This window comes from Cyrtonyx montezumae, unplaced genomic scaffold (assembly GCF_038088225.1).
Source record: "Cyrtonyx montezumae isolate F1298 unplaced genomic scaffold, pur_monq_1.0 scaffold_39, whole genome shotgun sequence".
NCBI classification, from domain to species: Eukaryota; Metazoa; Chordata; class Aves; order Galliformes; family Odontophoridae; genus Cyrtonyx; species Cyrtonyx montezumae.
The window spans coordinates 1,026,225-1,039,959 of NW_027072044.1; the positions used below are offsets into that span (position 1 = coordinate 1,026,225).

A 13,735-nucleotide genomic window follows, 5' to 3' on the forward strand; every position below is an offset into this window, starting at 1 on the left:
AAAGCAGGACAGGACATCTGAAGGAACTTAAATGGCATTACCTGCTTACTGAGATGGGTGAGTGAACCCACGTTCCTTGTCAAGGAGCTTGCTGTCTTTCTCACATTGAGAAAGTGAGTTTCTCATTGCAGCCTACTGCCACGGGCGTGATGGAGGAGCACACACTGATCTGCCTTCACTCAGTGCATCCCCAGGATGGAGAGAGCAGTAGTTACTGAGGTGCATCTTTTGGAGCAGACAATTAGTAAAGAAAACCTGTAAGAGAAGTAACTGGATGCAATTGGGGTAAGATGTGTTAAGCTTTGGCTTGTCCCGTGCAACGTTTGCATTGATAAGACTGCTTTGTTCACCCACAGTGACTGTACTGAGCTTTGTGGGTGCTCTTTTTCACCTGGAAGGCAGCAGGCTGCCTGGTGCAGCTGCAGTCATGCATCCTTCTCTGCAGGTGATGCAACTTTGGGTACGCACTGCTGAGTTCACAAAGCCCAGACACAAAACCCAGACCTGCCCTGTGCTGCATCCCATGGTTCGTGTCCCACCTGGAAGCAGCAGCACTGCTCGGAGGAGAGGACAGAAACCCTCAGATGCAGTTTTTTACTCTGCAAGAACAGCACAAATGAGATTCCTGGTTGCCTGAGCCTGTGCAACGTGTGCTGGAGCTGTTTACAACAGCTCACCTTTTCTCCACTATGTTTTTTTTTTCCAAACCAACAAGATTAAGGGAATGGGATTATCTTCCAGCTTGTATATTACCATTGCTTGGGGTTTTTCTCTTGTTTTAAACCAAATTCTAGGAGTTGGATAAAGTTTCTCTTGCAGTCAGATCACCCGTTTGCGTGGATGTTGGTGCCCTTTAAGCTCTGCAGTGCTGTGCCCAAGAGACAGCCAGCTCCCAGCTGAAGCCCAGCCTGCTGGGCTGCACGTTGGGCGAGGGAAGGGAGGAGTTTTCTTGCTTTTAAACTGAGCATATTAGGAAGAGAAAACAGGCATGAGAGGCACGGCTGGGCTGCTGCTGTGGGTACATTCAACCCAACACGTGGAGCTCTTTGTTTCATTTCTGCAATGGGTTCTTCCTAGCAATAATGCTGCAGCAGAAAAAAAATATATATATATATATGTTTTCAGTGAGAATTCACTGCTAAGTGCACGCTGTTGTTCTGCTTCCTGGGTGAAAGGAGGAGCTGGAATGAACTTGGCAAATCAGAAACACGTGTTTCCATCAGGCACGTTTGGCTTGCAGTGGGAGCTTTGTGCCAGCCAGGCTGCTGAATGGAAGCTTTTCAGCAGTGGCAGTTTATCAGCTGCTGCTGGAGGTAATGCTGCTGCTCTCCAGCTCTGGCAGGCAGTCCTCCTGCTCCTTTCTGTAAACTAAGGAAACGTTGAATGGGAGTGTAAATGAAGGTGAAAGGAAGAAAGGAAAATGGCATGTATTTTGCAGCTGTCTTGCTGAAAGCTAATCTCTCGCAGGCTGACAGCAATTTGAGGAGCAGAGGGAAGAGGCCGTGTGCTGTGCTGATAAAGTTTCCTTGGGTCTGATGAGTTTTGGTGCCGTTTCTTTGGCTGCAAAAAGTCCCTCTCCATCTTTCCTACGTGCTCAGCTTCCTTCTGACTGAGCCTTGCTGCTTCCTCTGTTCATTCCTGTAGTTGCATACGTACATAAGACCAAACTCCAGGAGTCAAAACACCCCTGCAAATCTTAGGATTAACTACATGCAAAAGATGTAGTTATCCCCCATCGAATGAGGTGCACTTTCTTAGCTGTTGTCACACAGCACTCGAACCCATCAGACCCACAGCTCCCTGCTGGAAACAGAAAGCAGCATCCTGCAGAGGATGCGAGCTCAAAACTCGGGTTTGCTCTCAGATCAGCAGAGATCAGCCTCCAGCTAACGAGGGAAGAGCGTTGCCCTTTTGTTTAACCCCACGACCAGCACAGAGCAGCGTTTGCTGAGTGCTGATTTACAGTCATAACATTCTGAACTTCAGCATGACCTGGCAAATGGTGTTCAGAATGATTGCCAGGGTCACGGGCTAGCTCTGCACTGATGACACAGATAGGATGCTAACGGCTGCTAATAAGCTTTATTTACCAAACAAGGCGAGCTGTTATTTAATTCATTCAGTTAATCTCGTGCTTAGTGCATTCTTCAGCCTGTGCAGAGTCACAGAGGGAAGTGCTTGGAGATCGTGCAGAACTGGAATAGTAGGGCAGTGAGTGACCTGGTATGTGGTTTGTCTCTAGTGGCAGAGCTCAGGAACTGCTCAGCTGAGGGGGCTGTATTTATTTGCATGGACAAAGTACAGGTCTTCTGATGAACAGGCCCCGAGTTTGTGCTTTCTGAGGGAAGTCAGTAAGTTATTACTCGGGTTTGCTTGTAATCTGAGCACAGTTTGATGTCCTGGATCAGCCTACGAAGCAGATTTGTCTGGGATTTGGTGATCTGAAGGGCCGTAGAACTTGAAAGGTTGATTCACAATCATTTATTTTTCATGCTTTTCTCTGATGTGCAATTAATTCACAGTTTTGCATCAAGTGCTGCTCCACAACTCCTCAGAAGTCAGTACCTGGAAGCTGCATTCTTCATCCAACACGTGGCAAAGAGACGTTTGGAAATGGCTTCACCCAGAGTGCCTTCTTTGTGTGCTGCTGCAGCAGAAGAGAAAGTTTTGGTGGTGAAAGGTAAGAGAAGAAGAGCGTGCTCGGCCTCTCACACTGCACAGAGTGTGTCTGTGTGTGCCCAGTGCCATTTTTCCGCACCACACTGACATTGAACCTCCTCACCTCCATCCACATCCATCCGCTGTTCCCTCCGTCAGCGACTTTGTGAGATGATTGATCTCAGGCTTAGGTCATTTTTCAAGTTGCAGATCTTGTCAATCTGTCTGGCTCCACCTACATGCAGTGATTCAGCTCCTGATGTGCTGAAATATTCCCTTAAGCCTTCCCACACACCACTGAGGACTTTTTTTATAGTTCTTCAGGCTGCACCAGCTCTCCCTGCACTGTGCTCAAAGGGTGTATTTTTTTTTTGTTTGCATGATGTTTGCATGATTTCTTTTGCTTGGAGAACAGTGCAGAAAGTCGAGTTGGAGCTCCTGAAGAGTTTAGAGGAGCCACTGCAAAACACCCTCCCCTCCTAAAGGCTGGATCCTGTTTGTCCCATTTGGCTAATGCACTGTGATTAAAGGAACTGGAGACAAGTGTGGGTTTTTTGCTCCCTCCCTCTATGTTTGGGTGTCCTCTCTTTAGGGCTTGGTCTTTGTAACAGAATAAATAGTCCAGCTAGGGTGTTTAAGTCCTGCATTTGCACACTTGACCTGAGATGGAAGTGGCTGTCGCAGAATTATGGAGGGAGTTACACTTGCATAGCTATGGTGGTAATAATCACTTTGCTGTAGCTATATTGATCCATTTCCCCATCCAGAAAATGGCTTCGTGTACTGTTTCACCTCTGCTTTGCTTTAGCACAGCCTTCTTAACTCCCTGTACCTCTCTACAGGCGATGGCTTTGGGTGACAGCCTTGTTCTGAGGATGCTCAGCTGAGGACTGTGCCAGCATCCTCCTGCCAAGCCATCCTCACACAGTGACAAATGTGGCTCCCCAGATTTGGGGCTGCTTGGCAAACGGCCACAAAGCAGCAGCAGGGGGGAACTGGGAACGAGCTCCTATGAGAAACAGGGAAACCCACGTGCAGGTGGGCTTGGAAGCAGCAGTGCCCACTTTCTCCTTTCAGTTGTGTTCAGGGAAGTTGGATCTTTGAATCACAGAATCATTAGGGCTAAAAAAGACCTCGAAGAGCACCGAACCCAACTCATCCCACCATGTCCACTGACTGTGCCACTTGGCCACAGCGAAGAGGAACTGTGGAGGTGGAGTTTTTGGTAGGCAAGTGGAGTTGTACTAAAGGATTTGTCTAATTTATGTAATCCATCTTCTCTGTTAATGAAGACAAGTCTTTTAAGGACTTGCTAATGACTCGGGTTAAAAAAAAAAGGTAACTTAGGGTCACGAGTGAAACTGAGAAGCGAAGGGAAGAAGAAAGCGTGAGCTAGTTCTGCTGTAAATGGAGCAGAGCACAGGCAGAGCATCTAGAAACCAGTTTTGCCAAAAATGCTTTAAATAAGAGCTGGCACTTCCCGAGGTGTCGTGGGACGTGACGCAGTGATTTCCAGAAAGGGCTGAGAGCACAGCGTGGGCAGAAAACACAGAGTTTGGAGCTGGTGTTGCAGTCACTGGGGTGACTTTGGGAGCTCGTGTGACAGCATCGGGGTTATCACAGTGTCACAAAGGTCAGAAAAGCCCTCTGTGGCCTCAGGTGCCACATCCAGCACTTTGGGGTGCTTATTTGGGAGTTTTTTGTGGGGCTTTTGGTTTTGTTGTCGTTGTTGTTTAACCATTTCTGGAATTGGGAGGAGCTCGGAATGGAGAGGTTGCACCGTTCTGTTGCGAGGAATGGGAAAGCCACTATTTTGAGCAGCTTGGTGGGGGTGGTTGAGCTTATTGAATCAAATGTTTTGAGGAGGAGATGTCTCGCAGCCAGCCCGTGTGGCTCTGATCTGCTTTTGTCACCTCTGTCCTTTGCAGAGAGGTGCAGCAGGCGTGAGCTCCTCCTGACAAACCTGGAGCCCTCAGCAGCTCCGTGGTGGGGGATGGAGAAGATGCAAGAGGACACACTCGTGCTGGTGCATCGGTGCAGGTGGGGATGAGTGCGGACTGATGGTGAAATGGTGAAAGGAAGAAGTGCATCGTGCAGAAACAGCAGCTCAGAGCTCAGCACCGGGATGGCAGAAGGTAACCAAGAGGAGAGGAGCAAGCGAGGCTGTCAGCAGCTGGAAAATGTGCTTCAACTGCCAACTAAACACAACAGGAAGAAGCAGCAGCTCCTGGTGGCTGTTATCTTGCTGGATGGATGAGGGAGGAGTTTGAGGGGATCGTCAAAGTGGGGACTGAAAGTCCCTTGCCCTGGATCAGACCTTGGGAGCTCCAGGGCAGAGCTGGTGGTGGTTGTTTGGCCGCTGACCTGCAGGAGTTAATGTTTACTGGGATCAGTGCAGTGCAAACAGCTCTGGGGGGGTCTGAGCTGGGGGTTCCCAGCCCAGGCACTGGGGTTTCTTGCAGTTAAAATCAATCCCAGTGGCTGAACTGGTCCCACAGACCGGCACGGGGTGTGAGGATGAGCGTGTGCCAATGGAAATGTGAAAGCTTGAGAACTGGGCTCGGGGACTTTGGGAAGGACGGTGGGTGTTTGAGGCAGTGGGTGAGCTGCTAATTGAGCTGGATAGCATTAGGGTGAATGAGCTCTGGGCTGGGAATTCCCTGCAGAGGGTGGCCCGGGGGGGGGGAGCAGATGAATTGGAGGTGAATGCTCGTGAACAGCTGGGGAAGGGAATGGGTGAACCCCCCCCAGATGTGGGGCTGCTGATGCCGGGTCTCTGCAGCAGCTGGGGGGGAGGAGGGAGGAGAAAACGGGGGGGGGGGGGATTGGAAAGGTTCTTAATGACCGTACAGGTGCGGGGCCCAGGGGCACACAGCCCCACCCATGCCTGGACTGTCCCCTCAGGGCACCCATCGCCCTCTGGGTGAGAAATGCCCCCCCAGCATCTGACCTACTTCTCGCCCGCTGTTGGGGGGGGGAGGGGGAATGGATTTAAACCATACGTCCATGTAACGCGTTGCTCTCTCTCTTTACGCACTGGACCCCCCCTCAATCCCAGCTCCATGCCGGCTCCATGCCGGCGCTGCCCCTCCCCCACCCTTCTCGCTCGCATCCCGCACGGCCGCTTCCCGCCAGGAGAGAGAGAGAGAGAGGCGGTGTGTGCGTGGGGGTGAGTGGGCGTGGTCTCGGAACTAGACGGGCGTGGTTTAACCCCTCTAGCCACGCCTCCTTCCTGCCGCCACCGCGCATGCGCGCGCCGGGCGCGGCCCATTGTCGGGGCGGTGTGACGTCGGGGGGGGCGGGGCCGAACGGCGCGGGGCCGGGCGGGGTGGGGGGGGGGGGGAGGCGGCGTGCGGCGGGCACCGGGCACCGCCACCGCCCCGCAAAGCACCGCACCGCCATGCCCGGCTCCATCTATCAGCCAGACGGCGGCGAGGCTGCCCGAGCCCCACCGCGTTGTTTAGCGTTGCTCAGCCCTCCGCCACCCCCACCGTCGAGCGTCAGCACCGGGCAGGAACCGGAGCCCGAAACGGAGAGGGAGGGGCCGCCTCCGACGCAGGACGAAGCGTTGAGATTCGCGTTGGATCAGCTGTCGTTGTTGGGTTTGGAGGAAACGGCCGAACCGGGGGGGGGAGGTGGTGGTGGAGGAGGAGGAGGAGGAGGAGGAGGAGGAGGGGGTGGGGAGGCGGAACCGGAGCCCCCCGGGAGCAGCCCGACTCTTCCCGGTACCTCTCCTCCACCGCCACCGCCGCCGCCCCCCCCCGTTTTCGGCAACTTCGCGGCTCACCCCCTCGCCCCTCTGTTGGCCGAGCAGATGAACATCCTCGGCAGTAGGAAAAAAAGCGTCAATATGACCGAGTGCGTGCCCGTCCCCAGCTCCGAGCACGTCGCCGAGATCGTGGGCCGTCAAGGTAATGTGTCCCTTTGTGTGTGTACCCCCCCCCCCCCACGGTACCCCATATTTACAACCAGAGGTATCAGCCCCGGGAAGGAGGAGGAGGAGGAGGAGGAGGGAGTGGAGGGGCTTTAAACCCCCGCCCCCCATCACCATTTGGGTCAATTTCATTCTTTGTCTCGTTCCCTTTCTTCCCCCTCCCCCTTCAGCCTCCCCCCCACCCCCCCACAAATTCCAACTCTCCTCCCCACCGCCCAAAAAAGTTCTTCCCACCGCCGGACTTCTCCAAGTCCTTCGCAAAAGAAAAACAAAAATCGTGATGTTCTGTTCTATTTTTTATTCTCTTTTTCCCTTCCCCCCCCCTCCCCTCCGATCCCCACCCCGTCACCCACCTCACCCTCATTCTCTCCTCTTGCATCCAACGTACAAAACTACCCTCCATTCCCCCCCAAAAATGAACGACGGCTTTCAGAGGGGGTGTGTAGGGGCCCAAAGCCCCCCCCCCCCCTTGTCGCCCCCCCCACCGCAGAAGCACACGGACACACCTCGGCGTCCCCATGCCACACACGGTGCTTTGTCTCCAGGAAACCCCCACCCCATACATCGCTCCTTAACCGGCCAGAACATCACAAATGAATTAAAACCACAAGGGGGCTGCCCCCTTCCCCCCCCCCCATACCCCACTCCTCCTCCCCGCACCCCTCCCCATCCAGCACCCCGAAGCTCCGCGCCCCGACCCCGCTGTGCTCAGCGATCCCATTGCTCCTCCATCCCCATCCGTCCCTCCGCGCTGGCGATTTTGGGGGGGACGTTTTTGCGGCGGAGAAGCGGGGAGCTGGGCAGCCTCATTGTTCTCTTTGTTAGCCCGAGCCATGCTGCGATTAGCGTGGTGACATCATGCTCTGCGCTTCCCATTGGCCTGCGCTGCTTCCCCGCCAGCCGCGTTCCCGGCCGGCACCGGGACACCCAACTTTTCGGTACCCCCCCGTCCCTCACCACCGACCCCCAACGGCACCGCCGAGCCCGGGACGGACGGTGGGAGCTGGGGAAGGGGGGAGCAGCGCATCGCCGTGCCGGGACGGCGTCCCTTGGGGATGTAGTTCGGTGCTTGGATGGGAGGGGGTCTGCAGACCCCTCCCCGCATTGTGGGGTGAGCGTGGAGGATGCTCGTGCTGCATCGCTGCGGGGTGTGTGTGCTCGCACTGCTGCGCTGTCCCGGGGTCCCCGATGATGGGGTCCTCCATGGGGTCCTTGATGGGGTCTCCGATGGCTGCAGCCCCTCTGCTGCGCCCTCCCAGGGATGTGCTCCGTGTGCGTTGTCCCTGCTCCCCCTCTCGGCCCCCCCTGAGCTGTTGCCCCCCACCCCAGTGTCGGGGCGGTCATCCCCTGTATAGTGATGCTGTGTGTGTGGGGGGACTGTGCCCTCTCCCCCCCCCAGTGCTGCTGGTTTAAATGAGGGATGTGCGAGGCCAGCACAGCTCTGGGGCCTCGAAACCCAGCGGAGCCCTCCCTCCCTGGGCCTCCTCTTCCTCACTGTGCCCCATAGCCGTGTGCACCGAGGTCCCTCAGGTCCCTGGGTCAGTGGTGCGCCCTGGGGACGCCTTAGGGCCGTGGCTTTGGGGTGACCCCGGGCTGGGGGGGCTGCGTGTCCCCATCCCTATGAGCGTTCCTGCGAGCGTGTGCTGCTGGGGCACGGTGGGAGCCGTGTCCTGTCCCTGCAGAGCTGAGCGCTGTGTCCGCACCGTCCCCGTCCCGCGTGGGCTGATGCGTGGCCGAGGCGGTCGGTTTCCATTTCTCCTGGTTCTCCATCTCTCTCCTCCAGCCCTAAGTTAAGCAGCTCAGGAAGTAAACCTTTGCAGAGCGCATCGGTGCCGCTGTGACATGAGCTGAAGTTCCCGGGCCCTTCTCCCTGCCCACCCCACCACGCGGCCGGGCAGGATTACGTGGCTGTGCAAGCCCGGTCATGACTGTGTCCGTGGGAGGGATCGTCTGCTCCAAACGCTGTGGGCACCGATCGTTGGGCTCTTGGCAGAAATAGGGCGGCGGTGTCCAGGTGATGGGAGCAGTGCTGGGGGAGGGGGGGATTCGGGCACGGGGTGGGGGTCCGAGGGCTGTGCCACGTCCCCGAGGCTGACCCTGATAGCGCACGGATGGGCTGTGGCACAGCCCCACCACTCCGGGGCCGCACGTGGGGCAGCGGAGGGAGAAAAGGGCACGGGGTCGGATTTGGGATGGTTTGCAGCAGAGCATCCCCCTGGTGTCGTGGTGCTGTGTGTGCAGTGTGGATGTGTTCATGGGGGGGGGGGGGTCTGCTGCAGCTCCCCCCACTTCGTTGGAGTTTTGTTGGAGTTTTGTTGGCGATGCTTTTAAAGCCACCTTATTTCTAGACTGCTAGCCAAGTCTGGCACCTTGTTTTCCTCCTCCCTCATCGTTATCGTTGCACGTTGGCCACCCCAGCAGAGCAAAGCGGGGTGCGGGCGGTGCCGGGGGGGGGGTGGGGGGGGTTGGGAAGACCCTCTCCATCCCGGGTCCCCATCATTGGGTTTGCGCCGTGTGGACTGGAGAAGGATGCGGCCATCTGTGCCGGAGGCGTGTTGGGACTGATCGAAAATAGCTCGTGCTGGTACAGAGCATTCCCCCCCCCCCCCCCCCACTGTGGGTTGTCGGTGACACCACGTGTTGTGCGTCCCGGGTGGGATGCGGGGACCTCGGGTGCTTCCCCGAGATGCCTGGGGATGGGGCTCGGTGGGGTTGGGCTCCACGATGACTGTGGGCTCCTGTCAGTGTGGGATGTTTAAGGATTCCGTGGGGCCAGCAGACCTGGGATGTTTGGGGTTGGCCATCCCGCAGCCAGCAGGCACCAGCCCCGTTCCTCTGCTTTGGATGCAGTTTGGGACTGGGGACAGATGTGGCTGCTGTGTCCCCCAGAGTTTCCACCACCAAAACACGCTGTGAACCCATCGAGGTCCCCTCTCTCTGCAGCACACGGAGCCCTCAGAGCCTCAATCCCCAAATCCCACCCGGTGCTTTTAGCAGCTGAGCACCACGGGCTCTTCTCCCCCTCGGCGGCATCACCCCCGCTCCACGAGATGCGTGTGGCTGTGTGTGTGCATGTGCTGTTGCTTTGCAGGGCACAGAGCGGGGCAGCACGTGCTGGGATACAGAGGGCAGGGGACAGGAGGGCGGCACGGGGCTGCAGCAGCACCGACGCTTTAAAATAAGAAATGGGTCTTTGGTGGCTGCTGGTCCTGCCCCGGTGACTGGGCCGCTGCTTTCCCCGCCCCTGTGCTGCCCCCAGCCATAAATACACCTTCCAGCTGCTGTCCTAAATTAGGAAAAGCACTGACAAACCCTTCTCCACCCACATTCTTCCTCGGCCGCGCACGGCTTCACCGGGAGCAGCGCTGGGACGCGGGCGGCTCTGGGGTGGCAGAAGGGCTGAACCCGGGTGGGAGTGGATCCCTAGGGCTCAGCACAGCTCTCTGCCTCCCCAGCAGCTCTCTCTGTCCCGGAGTTGTGGTGTTTTGGAGCCTCTGTCCCCCATCGGAGGCGTCCCTGTGTGGGATGGGGCTGCTGGGGGTCGTTCTGTACCCCCTCCCAGGGCTCTCTTTTCTCTGCTGCTGGGAAGGAGGAGGAGGAGGAGCTCTGAACGCTCGCAGCCGCTGTGTGCAGGGCAGAGCTCTCCCGGAGCTGTGCAGCTGTTTGCTGCTATGGATGGGGATCTGCAGTGGCAGCAGTCGTGGTGCACACGGGTGGGCTCTGTGCTGTGGGACCCCGACTTTGCTTTGGGTGTAACGTGCAGTGGGGCAGCAAAACCCCATCTGAACTGGCACCTGTCTGCCTCGGTGTCCCTGCAGGGAGGAGTGCAGGACAAGTGTGGACGGGGTGCCAGTGCCACCCAGGTCCCTGTTCCCTCTGCATTTCTGCCATGCTTGGGCCGTATCCTGGCTTAGCTGCTCATGTGAGGTGTGAAGCAAGAGCCTTCTGCAAGGGGTGCAGCTGGGTCCTATTGGGTCCTACTGGGTCCTGCTGGATACTAGTGGTACCTGTGGGTCCCGCTGGTTCTGGGTCCTGCTGGTTCTGCACCTCTCCCTCCTGGGCACTGGGTTCCCACGAGGTCTTGGCTTTGACACGTCATCTTTTTCCCCTTCTCCTTCACTTTCCAGGCTGCAAAATCAAAGCCCTGCGTGCCAAGACAAACACGTACATCAAGACACCAGTGAGGGGCGAGGAGCCCATCTTCATCGTCACCGGGAGGAAGGAGGACGTGGAAATGGCCAAGAGGGAGATCCTGTCCGCCGCTGAGCACTTCTCCATGATCCGGGCAACGCGCAACAAAGTGAACGGGCTGACGGGTGCCCTGCAGGGTCCCCCCAACCTTCCTGGCCAGACCACCATCCAGGTGAGGGTCCCATACCGCGTGGTGGGGCTGGTGGTGGGCCCCAAGGGAGCCACCATCAAGCGCATCCAGCAGCAGACGCACACCTACATCGTGACGCCGAGCCGCGACAAGGAGCCCGTCTTCGAGGTGACGGGCATGCCCGAGAACGTGGACCGGGCCCGCGAGGAGATCGAGGCCCACATCACCATGCGGACAGGCTCCTTCGTCGACGTCAACGCCGACAACGACTTCCACACCAACGGCACCGACGTCTGCTTGGACCTGCAGGGCGGTTCTGGTGGTCTGTGGGCCAAAGCCCCGCACCCATCCCGCCGTCCCGCGGCCGCGCTGCGCAACGACAGCCTCAGCTCCCTGGGCAGCGCCTCCACCGAGTCCTTCTACAGCGGGCGGGTGGCGGACAACAGCCCCACCAGCCCCTACAGCACCGGAGGTGGATTCACCTTCAGCGATGCGCCGGCCCCGCTGGGCTCGGAGGAGTGCGATTTCGGCTTCGACTTCTTGGCCTTGGACCTGACGACGCCGAGCGCCGCTGCCGCCATCTGGTCGCCCTTCGAGCGTGCTGCCAACCCCCTGCAAGCCTTCGGCGGCTCGCAGAGACGCAACAGCGGCACGGCCACGCCGCGCCATTCACCCACCTTGCCCGAGAGCGCCGGCGGGGCCTTGGAGCACCCCCTGGCGCGCCGCATCCAGAGCAACCCCGTCAGCACCTTGTCCTGGCTGCCCACTCAGGGCTCGCTCTCCTCCTTCTCCACCAGCACGGGCTACTCCTCCTCTTCATCACTGCCCGGCAGCGTCTCGGCCGCTTCGGGCTCACCCACCGACTCCAGCAGCTCCGACGGGCATCGCAAGAGCTCTCGTGAGTGCATGGTGTGCTTCGAGAGCGAGGTGATCGCCGCCCTGGTGCCGTGCGGCCACAACCTCTTCTGCATGGAGTGTGCCATGCGCATCTGCGGCAAGGCCGAGCCCGAGTGCCCCGCGTGCCACACACCGGCCACCCAAGCCATCCACATCTTCTCCTAGCCGGGGTCGGCTCGACGCGGCGACCGGCCCCGCTCCCCTCCCCTCCAACACAACTTTTTAAGGACTTGAAGTGGTTGAGGTCAACGCAGCCGTTGGGGTTCAACGCAACCGTTGGGGTTCAACGCAACCGTTGGGGTTCAACGCAACCGTTGGGGTCAACGCAACCGTTGGGGTTCAACGCAACCGTTGGGGTTCAATGCAACCGTTGGGGTCAACGCAACCGTTGGGGTCAACGCAACCGTTGGGGTCAACGCAACCGTTGAGGTCAACGCAACCGTTGAGGTTCAACGCAGCCGTTGGGGTCAACCCTTTTTATTTAAAGGATCAGACTGGGGGTGCAGGGGTGGGGATGAAGATGCTATTTCTCCCGCTGGATGGAAGCCGGAGGGCAGGATCGTGGGGAGGGAGGGGGCAGAGCAAAGGGGTTGGGAGGGGTAGGGATGAAGGGGCAGACAAAGATGACGAAGAGAAGCAGAGAGGAGCAGAACCCAATGTTTACAGAATAGCTTTAACTCTTAGCCCGGCTGTGGCGGCTGGGGAGAGGAAGCCCAGCTGTTCTTCAACAGTCCTTTCCAAATAACAGTATTCAGTTTGCAAAGTTAAAATAAACAGAAAGAAAAGGTCCGGTTGCACTTTTTATTTTAGGACACGCAAGGGTTGTCTTTTATTTTTTTAAAAGCATTCTATTATTATTATGATTTTTTTTTTCGTTGTCGTTCTTTTTGTACGTAGTTATTAATAATTTTTTTTTGTTTGGATGATTCTTGACGGTTCTATAAATATATATATATATTTTTTTGTTTTGTTTTGTAACACAGGTCTTATCTTCTATTTTGCCAATGTGAATACTGCCCAAAAAGCATTACGAGGGGCCGGAGGGGGGGGCACGGTGAACACGGCACGTTCCCAAAACCAAACCCAGACAGATTTCTATATCTCCTTTTTTGTTCCGTGGTTGGTTTTTTTTTTTGTTTTGTTTTGTTTTGTTTTTTCCAGTTGTTGTTCTAGTTTTATTTTTTTATTTTTTACCTCTTTATGTATATGTAGGGAATTTATAGGAAAATATGTACTTTATTGAATAAATTTTAAAAACTAAAATATATTTTATTTTAAGAAGAAAATAACGGACCTTTAACCTTACATGGCTAAAGTACTGATTATATATTTGCTGAGCTGACTTGACGGTTATGAAAATTGTATCAAGAGTTTTATTTTTTGACTTCAAAGCCTTCTTAATAAAGACTTTTTACTATATACGAATCCGTCTGCTGCCTCTGCTGCATGGCTGCCTCCAGCCCGTTGGGTTTTGGGACCACTGTGGTGTGGTCTATGGGGTCACACGTGACAGCCATTGGGTGGTGGGAGATGGGATATTTTTGCACCAGGAGATGTCAGTGTGTGCTCTCCCGGTGCAGAGTGAGGGCCACCCCCCTGCCTCTCCCCACGCGGGGACCCCATGGGTCATTGAGAGATAGTGGCACCCATGGCACTCAATGAATGGGCCACGGGGACCCAGAAATGATGGCACCCGTGGGCAGTGGGAACACACAAGAACGTGGCACCCATGGGAATGAAGACCCATGGGTGGTGGTAGCCAGGGAGACCTTTGGGATCCATAGACAGTGGCTCCCATGGGTGGTGGCACCCACAGAGCATGGAGCCCCACCCGTGGCTGGCGGGGAAGCCGTGCTTGTGAGGTCCCGGAGCTGGGGCTCAGCGGAGGACCACAGGGACACGGGATGACCAACGCTGCCCAGGGT

At 56.6% G+C, this 13,735-nt stretch overlaps 1 protein-coding gene across 3 annotated transcripts; it reads left to right on the plus strand.

Moving 5' to 3' along the window:
* Positions 1–4,734: 4,734 nt before the first annotated feature.
* Positions 4,735–12,068, plus strand: MEX3D (mex-3 RNA binding family member D). 3 transcript variants are annotated; one of them, XM_065745915.1, is made up of 3 exons: positions 4,735–4,793; positions 6,473–6,569; positions 10,720–12,068. In XM_065745915.1, exons 2-3 carry the CDS (start codon positions 6,473–6,475, stop codon positions 11,973–11,975), a joined length of 1,353 nt encoding a protein of 450 aa, XP_065601987.1. In that variant the 5' UTR covers positions 4,735–4,793; the 3' UTR covers positions 11,976–12,068. The 3 variants fall into 3 exon arrangements, with proteins under 3 accessions (XP_065601987.1, XP_065601986.1, XP_065601985.1); XM_065745914.1 differs by lacking the exon at positions 4,735–4,793 and having other exon boundaries at positions 5,990–6,569; positions 10,720–10,955; positions 11,057–11,916; XM_065745913.1 differs by lacking the exon at positions 4,735–4,793 and having other exon boundaries at positions 5,990–6,569.
* Positions 12,069–13,735: the final 1,667 nt, after the last annotated feature.